The following is a 15,308-nucleotide window of genomic DNA, read 5'->3' on the forward strand; positions in this document are numbered from 1 at the left end:
TGAAGGACATTCTCTGCCAACAGATTCAGGCTTGAATTTTCGCCTTGTTAAGTCAAAAGGTGAACATTTGACTTGGATATTTTTGGTGGGAAAAAGTCAGCTTTCTTATTGTTACTTTCAAAATATTACTTTTTTAAAAAAAATCTTAAATCCTAATTGTATTTTGGCCTAAATTTCATGAGAGTCCCGATAATAGAATTTAAGGCACATTCATTCTCATATTCTCTCTTTCTCTCTCTCCCTCTCTTTCTCCTCCCCCCCCTCCATCCTTAATGAGAAAGGATTGAGTAACACAGGTCCATGAATTTTTATTTTTGAGATTTTAGGCAGTGATTCAGCCCTCTGATTACCAGAGTCCCTGCATATGTTAGAACTGATTGAAATTTCAATGCGTTAGCCTTTTCCCTGTTGGAAAGTCTAATAAATACTGAAAGGACCACAAGACAGACATACTCAGCATGGGGCCAGAACCATCCATAGTCAGAGAGTAAGACCATTGACAATCAAGGCACTGGGGAGTGTTGCCCTGAGTCACACTACGTGTATCTCCCTGCCAGGTATGTAATCTGCTTGTGTAGGCTTTGGGTTCCCAGGTTTAAGCTCGCTTCTCACCCCTTTCCCATTTCCCATTTTCACACGAATGTGACACATTTTCATTGTAAGGATCTGGCATCTGTCCTCGAAAACCAGTTTTCTTGCCGCCAAGCAATTCTGTCCGTTCCCATACAAAAGCCTGAAGCACCCAGAAAGTCTTGCCTCGGATCCACCCACTGACATGATCTTGAAACAGTGCCCTGACTTAATCTCCATTTTCAAATGTCTGAGTCAATGGTTCCCTCTAGATGCCCGGCACAGCTTCTCCCTGTGGTGATAACCATGTGTCCGATTCTGTGGAATGGTGATGGTATGAAAGGTGGTAGAGGTGTGAGCAAGGCCCAGCCATCCCCTCCTCCACTCGTGTTTCCCCTCAGCTAAGCCCACCACTCGTGCGTAAACATCCTGGTAACTTGTATTTTCCTTTTTGTTTCTCCATTTCACTTACTGGTTTTCTATGTATTGTTGCAGACATCTCAACAGTGAGCATGCGCTGGACGATAGAAGCACAGCTCAATGTAGAGTACAAATGCAGGTTGTACAGCAGTTAGAGCTACAGGTAAAGCCACGTTTATTTCTAATATTACTTCAGTATTCCTCAGCTCCCACATCTCTACCGTGTTCTGTAATGACTTCCTGTGTGCTCATTCTCTAATGGAAACTCCACAGTCTGTTGTCCATTTGATCTTATTATTGCCTTCTGTTTTTTTTAATTATTATCTGGGGACGCTCAGCCTAGGTGCCCTCTTTGGGACTGGTGCTCAAACCTTTCTAGATCCTAAGCAGCATTGTGTGTGCTGCCAAATGTCAGTTGCCCCCCCCACCTCCCCTTCCTCCTTTCCTTCCTCCCTCCTCTTCCTTCCTTCCACCCTCCCTTCCTCCCCCCTCAATCTTTTCATCTCCTTTTGTCTCTCTGTCACCTTCTCGCTCTTGCTTTTTCTGTCATCTCTCGTCCTTGTCCTTCACACTTTCTGGTAATCCATTGTTACCATACACCCCGAAAGTGGAGCTAGGGGGAGTGAGACTGGGAGACCCTGATCACGAATGGACAGAGGATGAGTGTGTGAGATCAAGATGGGTGAGTGAACACGCAAACACATGTGTGTTCCCAGACCACAGTAGAAGCTATATGAGAATTCAGTCCCTATTTGGCATTGGTCCCCCCCCCCCTTATCACAGAGCATAATTTGAGTTCACTATGTGTTTCAAGTACAGACACACATATGTATTAATATATAATGCATAGAAGATGTATGCATGTTTACTGTATCTGCAACAAGGCATTTGCAAATGCTCTGGGCTATGTGAATGTGTTTTATGACTGAAAAGTAAATGTGTGCAGTTTTCCTGGAGAATCCCCTTTGAGGGCACTGGGGAGTTTTTTTGTTTTTTTTTTGTTTTTTTTTTTTTAAATTCCAGTTCGACTTATGGGTAGAACTTGTGGATGCACCTCCATATTTTAACAGTAATCTCCTTCTTGGTGTAATTAATCGAAAATTAGTTTCTGAAAGTAAAAATTGGGTCAGAAATGGAGATTATTAAAATGTACAGTTGCAAAAGCCTGACCCTACAAACCCCATTTATGCAACTGAGTTCCAGAATGCTTTGGAGTGGCTGATGACTCACGGACGCTTCTTCCTCTGGCTGGTTCAGTGTAGGCAAGAGGTTAGCCGATGAGGGGAAATTAAAACAATGTTGTACATTATATTGGTACCAGCCATGGAAAAGCCTATTTTGTATGCAAGGCAGCAACGCTGAGATATATGGAGAGCCCTAGGCTAAGTACAGAAGATAATTACATTTGGAGTTTTACTGAGTTAAGTCATTTACAGCTTCAAATAGTTGCAGAGAAAAATCAGCCCAAACACACTTAAACTTTTGTTGTGACTTTTCAGGATAGAAAGGATTTTTTTTTCAAAGAATTAGTTATCATCTTATATGACAAACTACAGTTTTGGTAGAATACTTTTTCCTCATAAGTTATTTTCCTGAACTCGTTAATATTTTGCATTCAGACAGCAAATATAAACGTACTGGAAATGGTGAGATATTTGTGCAAGCTTAGAGTATGCCATAAAATCAGTCTTTGAAAGCATGTTTAACTTGAGCATCTCTATAGAGAAGGGAAGTGAATTGAGGAGCATTAACCCTCTCTCCACATTTATTTAAAACTCAGACCTGGCTAAAGTGGATTCCACCAAATAGGATTTTTAACTCTTACTGCCTGCAGGTCTATATATTTACTGGTGCTGGTATTTTCCAAATGATTCATGTCTCTAGATTGACTTATTCGCTATGAGATTAAATTCCTGTGACAGGCATAAATAAGTTGTCGGAGTTGCAACAGTCTGCCCAGGTAGGTCTTCCTGTCTGTCTGCATGGTTGATCGTGGGCCACTGTTAATTACTAGGGAACCAAAAATCTACCTTATCAGCTATTTCTCATTCTCTGTGGAGACAGTCAGGAGAATGGGCAGAGCGAGCCTTTGGTCAGCCAGGCTATTATGTCCTGGCAGCTCCCATGATGATTTTCGGTGGGTGTGGCCTAGGACTACAAATGCCTAAGAGGAATACTGAACTGTTTGCAGGTTTCATTCGATCTGAGACCTCAGCCTTCAGCCTTGATCAAACCGAAGGCAGGTTTTTCAGGGGGTGATAAAAGACAAAGATGATCTGCCTGGAAGTCAGCGAAGTTGTGTGGCCACCTGGGCTGCTGTAGTCTTCTGCTTGAGAGTTGCTGTCAGGGGAAAGATGCTTGACAGTTCTGCAGGTCCCATTTCTTCTCAGCTTAGAGCCGATGTAACTGATGCATGGAGCTTGTTCAGAGTTAGCAAACTGTAGATATCAAGCACGACCTCATAGTTTGAGAAGGGTTGTAAGTGGTTGGGGGAGAAAAGAGAGATGTTTCATGAGAGGTGGAAATCGCATGAAACTCAGGTTTTATTGTTTGTACATTACCTTATAGGGAGACGCACAGACAGGCCAAAGCCCATTTACTGATACTGATGATTATTTGTACTCCACAGACATAGAATCTGGTAACTGTACCAGAACCATAGGCTACAAAGCTGAAAACATTTACTCCATGGCTGTTACAGAAGTTTGCCAACAACCCCTGGTCAAAGGAATGAGAACTTTCATTGTATTAGTCACTTGTTGCCCCGGTGTCTATAACATTCTGCCTTCCCCTTCATATGCCTCCTTTAGCTATAATGTGTAAAACCTCCAGACCCACATTCCAGCAGCTTCATAAGGAAGTGCTGGCCCACCTTTGCCTCTGTGGTACTCACTCATTTATTCATCTCCTTACAGAAGGACATTTCTGGAGGCTCTATGAAGGATGGTAGTGGTTACAAGTGGATAAAGCTGCCCTCCTGTTTCTTATATTCTACAAGGAAAATTGGACTATAAAATAGATGACAAGTGCAAGGCTAGACAATGGCTCAGCAGTTAAGAGCTCTTAATGGCTCTTGCAAAGGACCAGGATTCCCAATACCCACGTGACGGCTCATAACTGTCTATAATTCCAGTTGCGGGGGATTAGAAACTCTTTTAGCCTCTTCAGGCACCTGCACACACGGTGCACATAGACTCACACACCACACACACATGTATACATAAATTATAAATAAAATAAATAAATCTTCCAAAACTGTAGATGAGCTGGGCACTGTGGTACACAGCTAACATCCCAGAACTCAGGAGGTGGAATTTCAAAACCAGCCTGGTCTATATAGGGAGTTCCAGGCCAGCCAGGGCTACGTGATAACACCCTGTCTCAAATAAAGAAACAGCAAAAACCACCTCCTAGAAAACAAGTGGGACTGCCATTGCTTAGCAAGTTGACACAAGTCTTACACAGTTGCAGGACTTTACTTGAAAGAGGGTTCCAGTGCTAGAAAGGGAGCAGCTAAAGTCAGAATGTACCCATTAGTCATTCCTCAATCAGACAACCAGACAAAAGATGTGAATTGGTCCTAGTCTATTCTTGTTTCTGTGCTACTGTGGATTGAACCCAGGGCTCTAAAGATGCTAATCAAGTGTTCTACCATCGAGCTGCTTCCCCCACCTGAGTTTCTATGTTCAAACCTTCGCTCTGAGAATTCAGATCTTTTCTGAAGAATAGATGGAAGAGAGTTTAGATAGTAAGCCTAGCACCTTTGGAGCTCTGGAGACACCAAGCAATGTGATTAAAGTTCGATTCCTTGTTGGCTTCCTGTTTCTTTAGAGTTCAGCATTTCCATGTTTCTTTGTTTGGTCATTGCAAATACCTATGTTGTAAATGTACTATGTTTTTTTTTTTAATTTTATTATGTTCAGTTTTGATTCGAGGGATAAGTTCTCAGCTGGCCCTGAACTCAACTGCAGTCTGACTACCTCCACCTCTTGAGTGTTGGGGTCACAAGCGTGCCTCACAGCACTCAACCTGGGAATGTCCACTTTAATTTACTTAACTCCAAATCGTGATGCCCATAGAACTAGAAGTAATGGGGGCAGGCAGGGACATGCAGTGTGGGAATACTCGGGGGAGCCAGACTTAGACTCAGACAGTCTCTCTGTTGCTGGTCCCTGTGCCCACGGATCTCCCCCTCTCAGCCACAGCCTGGGGTAGAAGAAATGCACTGCACAGCACTAGTCCAAGGAATTGCTCCTTTTCACTTAAGGCATTTCTTTCCCAGTCCAGAGAATTCTTAAGTGTCTCAGTTTCTCAAAGTTTATTATAAAATTGCAAAGTATTAAAGCATAAACCTAGGAAATATTTGTAGCACAAAAGCAGAGTTGTGTTCAAACAGTTAAAAGTTTGAACAACCCCCTCCCAAAATGATTCTGTATTAGACTCACACATTTCCCTTGGCAGAGTAGAGGGAAGACTGTATATTTCATGACGTGTGTAAAGCCGTAACTTTTTCCTCTGCAATTCCATCTCACCTTTTTATACATCACTCCCAACTCACTGGCTTTGTATTGGGAGAGGTAGAGGCCACTCATTTGCCCCCGTTTCACATGGACTCCCATTGGATCTTAGCATGTGCATGTGTGGTGGTTCCTTACATCTAAACTAGAGGGTAATAAAGACTTAAGATGACTAGGAAACACTGTACATGAGAGCTTCCCTGTCTCTGTGTAGGTAAAATATAACTGGATTCACAAAGCCCACATTTTCGCCAACGTATCAATTACAAAGCAAAGGGAGGTGTGTATCTTGGAGTATATGATGAATGTTTTCTTAGCAGTGAAGGCAAGGTTTGGTCAATTCCATTCCAAGTTTGCCCTTGAACTGACCTCATTGAGAGGAAAAGAGAGTCAAAAAGAAGTTGCAGTGGATGTTCTGAGACTCTGAACATTTCTTTCCTTGTCTCACTACTTAAAAGTCAGTTGGAATGTCTCACCAATGGAGTTCATAAGGGCCAACCCCAGCTATTACTTAGGAGCCCAACATTATGAGCCCTGGGGGGTCATATGAGCAGATGCCGATGTGTCATGGCAAGAGAGGCATGTACCACAGAAGTCATTTGGTTAAGGGTTTTTTGTTTTGTTTTGTTTTAGGTCAGAAGGTACATTTTCATTATTCCATCTGTTAAATGTTCTCTTTGGATGGATTTTTTGGGAATGATGTATAAAAAGGTGAGATGGAATTGCAGAGGAAAAAGTTACGGCTTTACACACGTCATGAAATATACAGTCTTCCCTCTACTCTGCCTCTGCCAGAACCAAGGGACCCAGCTGCAGGAACTAGTAGTGTGTTAAAAGGATAGCTTACACATCACAGCCAGGAGAGTCAAGAAACATGGGATGCCTCTGGGAGGGCTTGGCAGCCACTGGCTGCCAGGTGTGAGCTGAGTGTGTATTCTCATTTCAACTGGGTGAACCCAGCTGGTGACACACATGTATCAGTTTGTTCAGCTTTTAAGCTGTGGATGAGATAACACAAAAAATGTGCAGTGCACAGGACATAATTCCATGATGGGAGAAGGAATTACTTAAAATTACAGGCAGAGAAGATACCAACAGTATTGCCCCCCTCTTAGTAAGACAGGAATGGCATGGATGCCATTTTCTTGAGCATACAGACTATTTTTGTCATAAGACATTGCCATATCATCTACTTTTCATCCTCTTCAGTTGATTATGTCCTTTGAATGAAAAAAAAAATGTCTGAAGATGATGCATTTTCATTGTGTACCACAGGGATGCCTTTCTGGACAAATTTCCTCCAGCCCCTCAAATCCCCTAGGCTGAGAGTGAAAGCAGGCAAAGGCTGGGGTTGCTACTCAGTTGTCAGAGTGTTAGATTCACATGCATTAAGCCTTGGTTCAATCGCAAAACACACTCACACACACACACACACACACACACACACAGAGAGAGAGAGAGAGAGAGAGAGAGAGAGAGAGAGAGAGAGAGAGAGAGAGCGCAGGCAGGAGGAAAAGGAGGCAACTGAACTGAGTCAGTTGACCCCTGTTTGAAAGGCTGAGCCTAGAGGAGAGGGTCAGTAATTAGATTCATGCACACTGTCACTACTTCCCATGTACTAACTGTATTGAAGCACTGGAAGGAATTCAGTGAGAGGCCCATGCAGTATAACAGTTGGGAAGGAAGTCTAGCATGTCTCCAATGCCACAGCAAGCACTTTGAGTTTCCTGTGCAGGGGACAGGGGCAAAAGCTGTTAACAAGGAGATTTCAGATCAAGGCAGTCACTGGAGAATGCGCCCAGATTATACAAAGGAAATTAAAAATACTGTTCCTTTTCAAAATTAATCTAGCTGATTAACACCAAATAGAGTGACCAGGCATCCCAGCCTCTCTCCCCACCCTGCCCCCCTAGGTTTGAGGAAATTCCCAGGATCTAGGATTTCCAGTTTGAAAACTGGGGCAGTCCTGGCCAAGATAGGGTAAGCTGATGATTCTACTACGATGGGAGGAATCATTCATGGTTCTGTGTCCTGCTTGTTTGTAGCTCAGAGGAGGTCTGGAATGTCTTTTGGATGGCTGTGGCCTCATCGTATACAAATCATTGTCCCCGAGGCTTTGCACCCACAATTTATCAAATCTCTCCATTCAAAATTGTTGCCCACTTCCCCAACTTTCATCATTTTTATGTAAGGAATAGAAATAAGTCTGTGGAGGTATATTTACTAGACATACTTATTCTAGTGCTTCTCCATAGTCCTTTGAGGGTGACATTCTGTTTTTTTTAGCTATCACTGACATCTGAGAGTCAAATATACCATGTTCATTTCTTGCCCACCAGATAAGGACACTGAATTGCTTAGAGCAGTGGTTCCCAACTTTCCTAATGCTGTGCCCCTTTAATACAGTTCCTCATGTTGTAGTGACCCCTTCTTACCATAAAATTATGTCAATTTTGCTGCTGTTAATGGATTATAATGCAAATATCTGATATACAGGATGGTCTTAGGCAACACCCATGAAAGGGTCCTTCCACTCCCCAAAGGAGTTGTGGTCCATAGGTTAAGAACCAGCAGCTTGAAACATCAAGTTAAACCTGTTTGAAGCTAGTGGTAAATAGGAGAAAAGCCCAGCCTCCAACCCCAGCCTGGTCACCATTTTATTGCTGGTGCTGCCTGCCTTCAGTATTGCTCAGTCTCTTCCTTTCTCTATAGGGTTCTGAGCTTACCCATTCAAAAATCAGTTACTAGATTTAATGTTTGGCTATGATGCTATTTCCTTGCCTGCCTCCTAGAGCTCCTTCCCAAGGCACTCTGCCCAGTGACTCTGGAACCAATGGGAAGTTGGGTAACTTGTCCACACTGGGAACTGTAACCTTCACAGAAGTGTCCGCAGAGAGAAAAGTGCACAGGTTTCAGTAGCAGGGGGAGACATTAATCCTAACACAAATTAATTACAGTGTGGGCTTTGCATGTGATTACCCCACCATTAGCGGGGCTATTTGTAATCACACCAGCTTCCTAGACTTCAGCAAATATATTATGTGTAATATGTCCCCCTTTGGCCCTCTCTAACTGCATATGTGGCCAGGCTCAGGACATCTCATAGCAGCAGCCTCATAGAACCTCTTGTCTCTCTTACTGTGACCTGCTGTGGCCGGGCCTTTAAGGTTGGAGCCAGGGAAAGGGAGAGGGAGCGTCTGGCTTTCTTTTCTCACTTCCACATCCTCCTTTGAAAAACCAAGACACTGATTTTTCATAATTTAAAATCCTGCCTAAGTCTGCAAGCATTAGGATTCCAAGACTATGACTGAGTATTAGTATGTGTCTGCTCTAAATGTCAAGAGAGTCTTTAATAACAACATGTGAGGAATGTTAAAATGGTGAGGGAGCACAATAAAAGTAGGGAAATTCTTGAGTTGGGGTGAAATGAGCCGTGGGTCCCCCACTAGCTGAACATGGCAGTTGGTATTTAAGAAACCTTCCCCAGTTTCTCCCGGTGCTGAATGCAGAAGGCATGCGCATGGCCGTGGACTGGGTAGAGAGTTTCTGCTTGGCAGCTTGACCAGGTTGGTAGAAGACTTGGGGTTGCTTTCCTTCCTTCCAGAGACTCCTGTTTAGGGTACGTGGGTTTGGTTTCTGACCCCTTCTGCATTTTGCTTTGATCGTGTGCTGTTGAAGGAGCAGCGTAACTGGGTACTTTCTGTCATTGTTGTGTAAAAGCTTGCTCTGAAAGTGAGGGCTTCACTGATGAAGTCCATCAAAGAGTGGGGTCACCCAGACTCCTTTGCTTTTATTTGCACTCTTGTGACCCTTACAAAAGTCCAGACTTCCTGCTATGTGGCCTAGCAGGCTTAAGTGAAACCTCAGAGTCTAGTGGTGGTCTCTTTGGGGACATCTCAATCCCTCCTGCTCCTCTGGTGGGTTACCTGCTACCACTGTCCATTCATCCCACTCCTTTGTCAGGGCAAGGAGTGGTAGAGGGAAGGTTCTTGTCATTCAGGGAAGGTCCCAGTGGAGTTTGAAGATCAGTCCCTTTAGGTAAAGTTAGGCCCAGCATTATAAGGCAGGATTCCAGCCTTACTTCTGTCCTCCTTGGTGCTCTGGCCTTACAGGTGTTCATCCCGTGTGCATCAATTTCCCCAATTACAGTACATAAGTCAAGGGGTCCCAGAGCCACCGTGATCTTTATTTCTGTCCAAGCAGATGGATGACTCACACCTTTTCCTCATCTGTACTGTAGTACTTTTAAAAGTACTTATACTCATTCATTTCTGTGGAGTATTGTGTGTGTCACTAACAAGAGCTGCCAGATTGCCCTGGAAAGAGTCCTCCTGACAGCGGGGAGAAGGAAGATGGTGGGGGAACCCCAAACTCGGCCCGTGCTACATCTCCCTGGGTTTTGTCTTTGCGGACATTGAGTGGAGTGTCTGGTCGTTGGCATTTGTCAGTGGTGTTGGGGCAGTGCATGTGTTCTGAGCTTCCACAACCTGTCTAAAACCCAGTTTGAGACTTGGATGATAGAAGAGGCGGTGACCTATACCATCCAATGGAGAAAAATTGGTTGTCCAGAGCCGAGAGCAAGATACTGTCAGGCCCAGAGATAAATCTATCAGAGTTAGACACCATCTTCCCTGTGCTTCCTGTCCTGTTCTAGTCTTTAAAACAGGGGGCTCACTTCTCTCCCCCACCCAGACTCACAGCTGACTCCATTATACCCCATTATGTGGATCCTGATTCCAAAGATATACCCAGCCAGTGTAGACTAGACTGATTTAATTCCTCCTTTAAAAAAAAAAAAAAAATTGCAGCAGGTATTTTTAACCTCCATGAAGCATTCATTAGCGCTGCACTGAGCTTGCTCTGTACAGAACTCATGTTCAGAACAACCCTATGAGTTCAGAGATGAGCAATCCATATTTAGAAAAAAAAAAATGAAATGCTTGGAAGGATTACAGATTGTGCCCAGAGGCCAGAATTTGAACACAGCACAGTAGGGATAGCCTGTCCATCATCTACTTCCATTCTGCAGTCTTTCAAGAAAGTTGGTATACAGACCAGCTAATTCCAATGACCCCTGCTCAGGAATGCCCTCTAATGAAGCCCATTGTCCTGCCTGAATGCCACCTATCATGGGGAAAGATTTCAAGAACAATTCTCTTCTGACATCACAACATATTTTATGTTTTAATTTGCCAGCCAGATTGCTACTTGGCTTTGGACTGCCTCTCAACCCCCTTTTCTTGGCTTTTCATGGAATTGCAAGTGAAGAGGGAATACTAAGGGTATATTCCCTACCATAAGATGTCTGTATTCTCACATTATGTAAGAAAGTGAGGCTGGAAAAGTGGGCGGCACAGAGGAGTCTGTGGGATGTGTTCCCAGTGACAGTAAGCTTCAGGGTGTGGGTGAGGTCCTGTGCACACATTGTGGTTGCTCTGGTCGGTTGGAAGGTCAGGCTCAGGGGGTAAGGAGAGGATCTTCCCTGGTGCTGGGGCTTTAGGTTTTTTCCTCTTTGCCATACTTATTCCTTATAATTGCTACATCGGGGATGTTTACCCCTAAATTAAGTCACAATTAATATTCAGCAGACTCTTCAGTAAATACCACCTCTCACCCTTTAATTTGTGTTCTTCAGCATGGGCAGTCTACTTACTTCATGTTTTTAGAAAGAGTGAATGGATGGCTAAATTCCTTCCAGTCCCATGATAGTTTTCAAAACAAACTTAAAAAAAAAAAAAAGACATCTTAGAGTAGTTTAGTTTTACTATAAACAAACAAACAACAACCAAAAACCCTTTATGACACTTAACATAAAAAATGAATAACCATAGAAAAATGCTATTCCCAGCATTTTAATTGTTTTGTCTGAGCCACGATGAAAACTCAAATTCCTTTGGCATTATGTGTTTTGAGAATCTTAGTTTGGCAGTTCAATAATGCACCAAAGAACAGAGGATGAGTAGTGTAAAGTAGACCCTAATATGGTGTCATTTTCATTTCCTGTTTGTTGAAAGATAAATGCTAACACTGTAAGGCTTCCCCCCAACCCCTTCTTCCTAATTTATTCCTCCCTGAACCACAAGGGAATAAAAAGAATAAAAATTCAAATGTGATATGGCTGTTGCCTCAGCCAGCCGTTGGGAAAGAGGCAAACACCGGTTTTCTTCTGCCATTGCACCCAGTCCCCTTCTCTGCCTTCCCCTGACTCCTGAGCCCCCACCTCCTGTCTCCCCACCACCAGAAATAACTAGGTTAAAAATGTGAAGTGGGTTTAACTTTGGCATAATTTTAGACTTAAAAAAAAAAAAAACAAACAAACCTGCTTCCTAAAGATTTAAAGTCAACTTTGAGGTATTAAAGGAATAGGTAGTTTCCCCACCCTGCCTCTAAGGCATTGTTTGGGACAAACTGTCTGTGAAGCTTTGGAAGATGTGCATACTTGTGCAAAAATACTCCTTCTTCCCATGTCTACATTGTCCCTTCTTGCTACATACATCTGTTTACTTGACTTCATTTTGTTTTTGGAGGCCATAGTAATTCACTACATCATTAGAGGTCCTTGCCCCACCTTCCCTATTATATAACAAAGTTAACACTGTATCAAAATGGTCCAAAGCCAGCATAAAGGTTCTAGCATCTAATGAACAGTGACTTTCCACTCTGCCCATCCAGTTAGAAACATCTGTGACGTCAGAAGATAACTTTTCATGAAATGGAGATACTGGGATTATTAAGGGAGCATCTAGTGGGGACTCAGATGTTGAACATCTGAAACAGGGAATGTATTGTTCACCTAAAAATGGGAAGCCCTCAGTACTGGTATCCGTGTTCCTCCCAGCTATGGTCACCTGCCAGTCCGAGTAAGACAGACTCAGTCAGCTAACTTTCCACAAGTGTATCCAGGTGTCTGTGAGTTTGTCCACAACCACAACAGATGAGTTTATGAGTGTGAGTAGCTGCTCCTCTTCCCTTGGCCTCCTCATGAATCAGCTTGGCTAATGGGTATGATTCACGCTTGCCTTTGAGCTGTCCATGTTCCCTGGGACTCCTTGGTGCCAGCAGGTCTAGAATGTCCCAGTTAAAGTCTAATGCACATTGTGTTGGGAAATCTCACATCAACACCTCCGGTTACTTTGACTTTGGCAGGGGTCCTATAGATTTCAAATGATGAAGTAATAAAACTGATCCTATCATGTGCTGTAGTTGGTTGGGATATGCATAGTTTGGGATATTCAAGAGTCACACACCTGTATTCAAAGACATAATGAAGCCTTTTCTTCCCATTAGCTTGCAAAAGACAAAGAGCGCCTGCAAGCCATGATGACCCACCTGCATGTGAAGTCTACGGAACCCAAAGCTGCCCCTCAGCCCGTAAGTTCTGGTCCCCACCAGGGGGAAATGGCACCACAAACTAGTGCATTCCTTCTCTGCCTCTCACCTCAAGCACTGGGAGAATAGCTCCAGGGGACAGACGTGAATTCCCAAGTCCTCCTTCACCTGATGACTCTTTCTGGCCTTTCATGGAAAAGACAGGCAGGATGGTCACGGAGAGATCTAGGATGAGACAGACATGATATTCATCCTAGGTTTTTAGAAGTCTCCTTTGCTTGTCTTATTTCTTTGTTCTGGCCCTTAAAGTTGAGTTCTTGGTAGGCACATGATATCTGAAGCAAACATCCTGCCTTGAACCTAGTTCTTTACCATACGCTGATCACATCAGTGTTGGTATCACTCACACACATTTCTGGAAGTCTCCTAGTAGGTTTAGCTGATTATTCAAAATGGAGGCCATGCCTTGGTTCCTGATTTTAAGATTTGTAAAATTTAAAGGTACGCTGACTTTATTTGATTTTGCTGGGAGTCCCTGTGTGAAAATTAATTGAGCGTTGACAATCTATAGTTAGTAGCAGCAATTTTAATCAACATGCAATGATGCAGCATAATGGCGAAGTATTGGTTTATCTGTTTTGACTGATTTTTTTTCTATAAATAAAGCAAACATACACCCCTATATGTATGATGTATGGTGATAGAAATGAAACGGAGTCAGACTATTAACCCAGTAAATATGGTAGCCTGCCAAGATGCAGTTGGCAGACAGAATTAATGTCTGAAACAGAACACATTACTGAGATACAGGACATAAAATCATTAAACACTCCACGCATCCATTTTTACTGAGAAAGAGTCGTAGCTTCCATGTATCTCACAGTGAATGGCTTCGGGATAGGATGGATAAGCTACCAAAAAGAGAACAGGTAGGGAAAGAGCCAAACCATTCGGAGCTGTTCCTACCTGTCTTGTCTTTTCAGATGAGCACTGGGAAGAACCTGAAACTAGCTGAGCAAATTAGTGCTACCCTGGAAAGATTTCATGACCAGTGACAAAGGGGAGTGATTGCCCTGGACCTCTCTGGAAGTTCTCAGTGGCTTTAGTGAAGTGCTTCCTGCAGATTGAAGACTCCCAAGTCTTGACATCTAGCAATGGGGAGTGAATGAGGTTGTCCCCATCTTCCTCCATGGATTTAAAACAGCCATGATAGAGTCATGATTGAATGTAGCACTCTAGGTATAGGCTCGTTTTAGATCAAGGCAAAGGAGGAATCCACATAAAGAGCTGGAACTGCAGAGTCCCTTGCGGTCCTCAGCAGGTAATAAGGCCTGGGACCAGCTAGGAGCACCATATATATATATAGAAGCCCACCTGGGCACAAGAGGACCCTTGATGCTCTGTCTCCATATGGACCAGTGCTAAGCAGCCAATAAACAAGAGAGAAGCAGCTGGGGGGTGAAGGAATGAACAGGGAAGGAAGGTTTGTCTTGATTAGTATTGAAAAAAAAATGTTTTACATTCTAGAAAATTATAACTTTGAAGGGGACCTCCTACTAAATTTATTTTTAACTGCTCTATTGAAAATTCTCTACCACTAGTCAACATTATCTCTTAGTAGCTCAGCACAGTATTTCTTTATTAAAAGAAATAGGCACGAATATTTTTGACTGAAAAATTAATAGCTTTTGAATTCATACACAGCAGGTTTTCTTTTGCAAAGAAGTCCAATATCGCTGCACAGCACTTCTATAACCATTTATTTAGCGTCCAAGTCAAACCTTTGACAGCTAGAGCGGTGCTACAAGCCAGTATAAAGAACTCCAAGATGTAAACCAACAATAGCCCGTCTGTGTGAGGTTTGCCATTGTCAAATACATAGATTGTTTGGATTAGTTTATGTAAATGTACTGTTGTATTACCCTTTGGAAAAAAAAATCACATTTGTGTATGAAAAGTGGTCCCCTCACAGGCAGCATTATAAATTCCTTATCCTTTAACTTACATGTAAGAAGTAAAAATTGGTGCCTGACACATAGATATTGTGTGACACTCTGTTGTCGGAGTGAACCTGCCTCCTTTTCATTTATTGGAAAATAGAAAATTTTATTATAGATACCATCTTATAAATCAGGAATTATTAAAATATGTATAGGTGAGGCATTGGAAAATTAATTATAAAAGATAGACGTGTAATGTTTTGCATAAATTTTCACTTCCTTGCCAAAAGAAAAGAAAGGGGGAAAAAAAGGCCATGCATATTTCAGGCCCCTTGATGCTTTCAACTTTAGGGACTCAGAGCTATCTGGTGACTGATCCTAACGTTCAGAATATTCCCTACAGCCTGTAATTAATTTATTCCACCCTAAATAATGGAACGGCTGGTGAGCGTTTGAATGAGTATCACTCTAGCATCTGTGGTTTGAAATAAGCAGTCACTGAGTTTCACATCTAACCATAGATGGGGACGTC

General features: G+C 42.8%; 1 protein-coding gene across 13 annotated transcripts in view; it reads left to right on the forward strand.

Annotated features, from left to right (window-relative positions):
* The window catches only part of Foxp1 (forkhead box P1), a 603,661-nt gene that overhangs the window by 561,385 nt on the left and 26,968 nt on the right, over nucleotides 1-15,308 (forward strand). For all 13 annotated transcript variants that reach the window (XM_027428970.2, XM_027428965.2, XM_027428964.2 and 10 more), the window contains 2 exons: nucleotides 1,066-1,153; nucleotides 12,795-12,878. In XM_027428970.2, the coding sequence (XP_027284771.1) occupies nucleotides 1,066-1,153; nucleotides 12,795-12,878 (172 nt within the window). The remainder of the gene's footprint in view (nucleotides 1-1,065; nucleotides 1,154-12,794; nucleotides 12,879-15,308) is intronic.

The sequence above is a fragment of the Cricetulus griseus genome, chromosome 8 (genome assembly GCF_003668045.3).
Source record: "Cricetulus griseus strain 17A/GY chromosome 8, alternate assembly CriGri-PICRH-1.0, whole genome shotgun sequence".
Classification (NCBI taxonomy): Eukaryota; Metazoa; Chordata; class Mammalia; order Rodentia; family Cricetidae; genus Cricetulus; species Cricetulus griseus.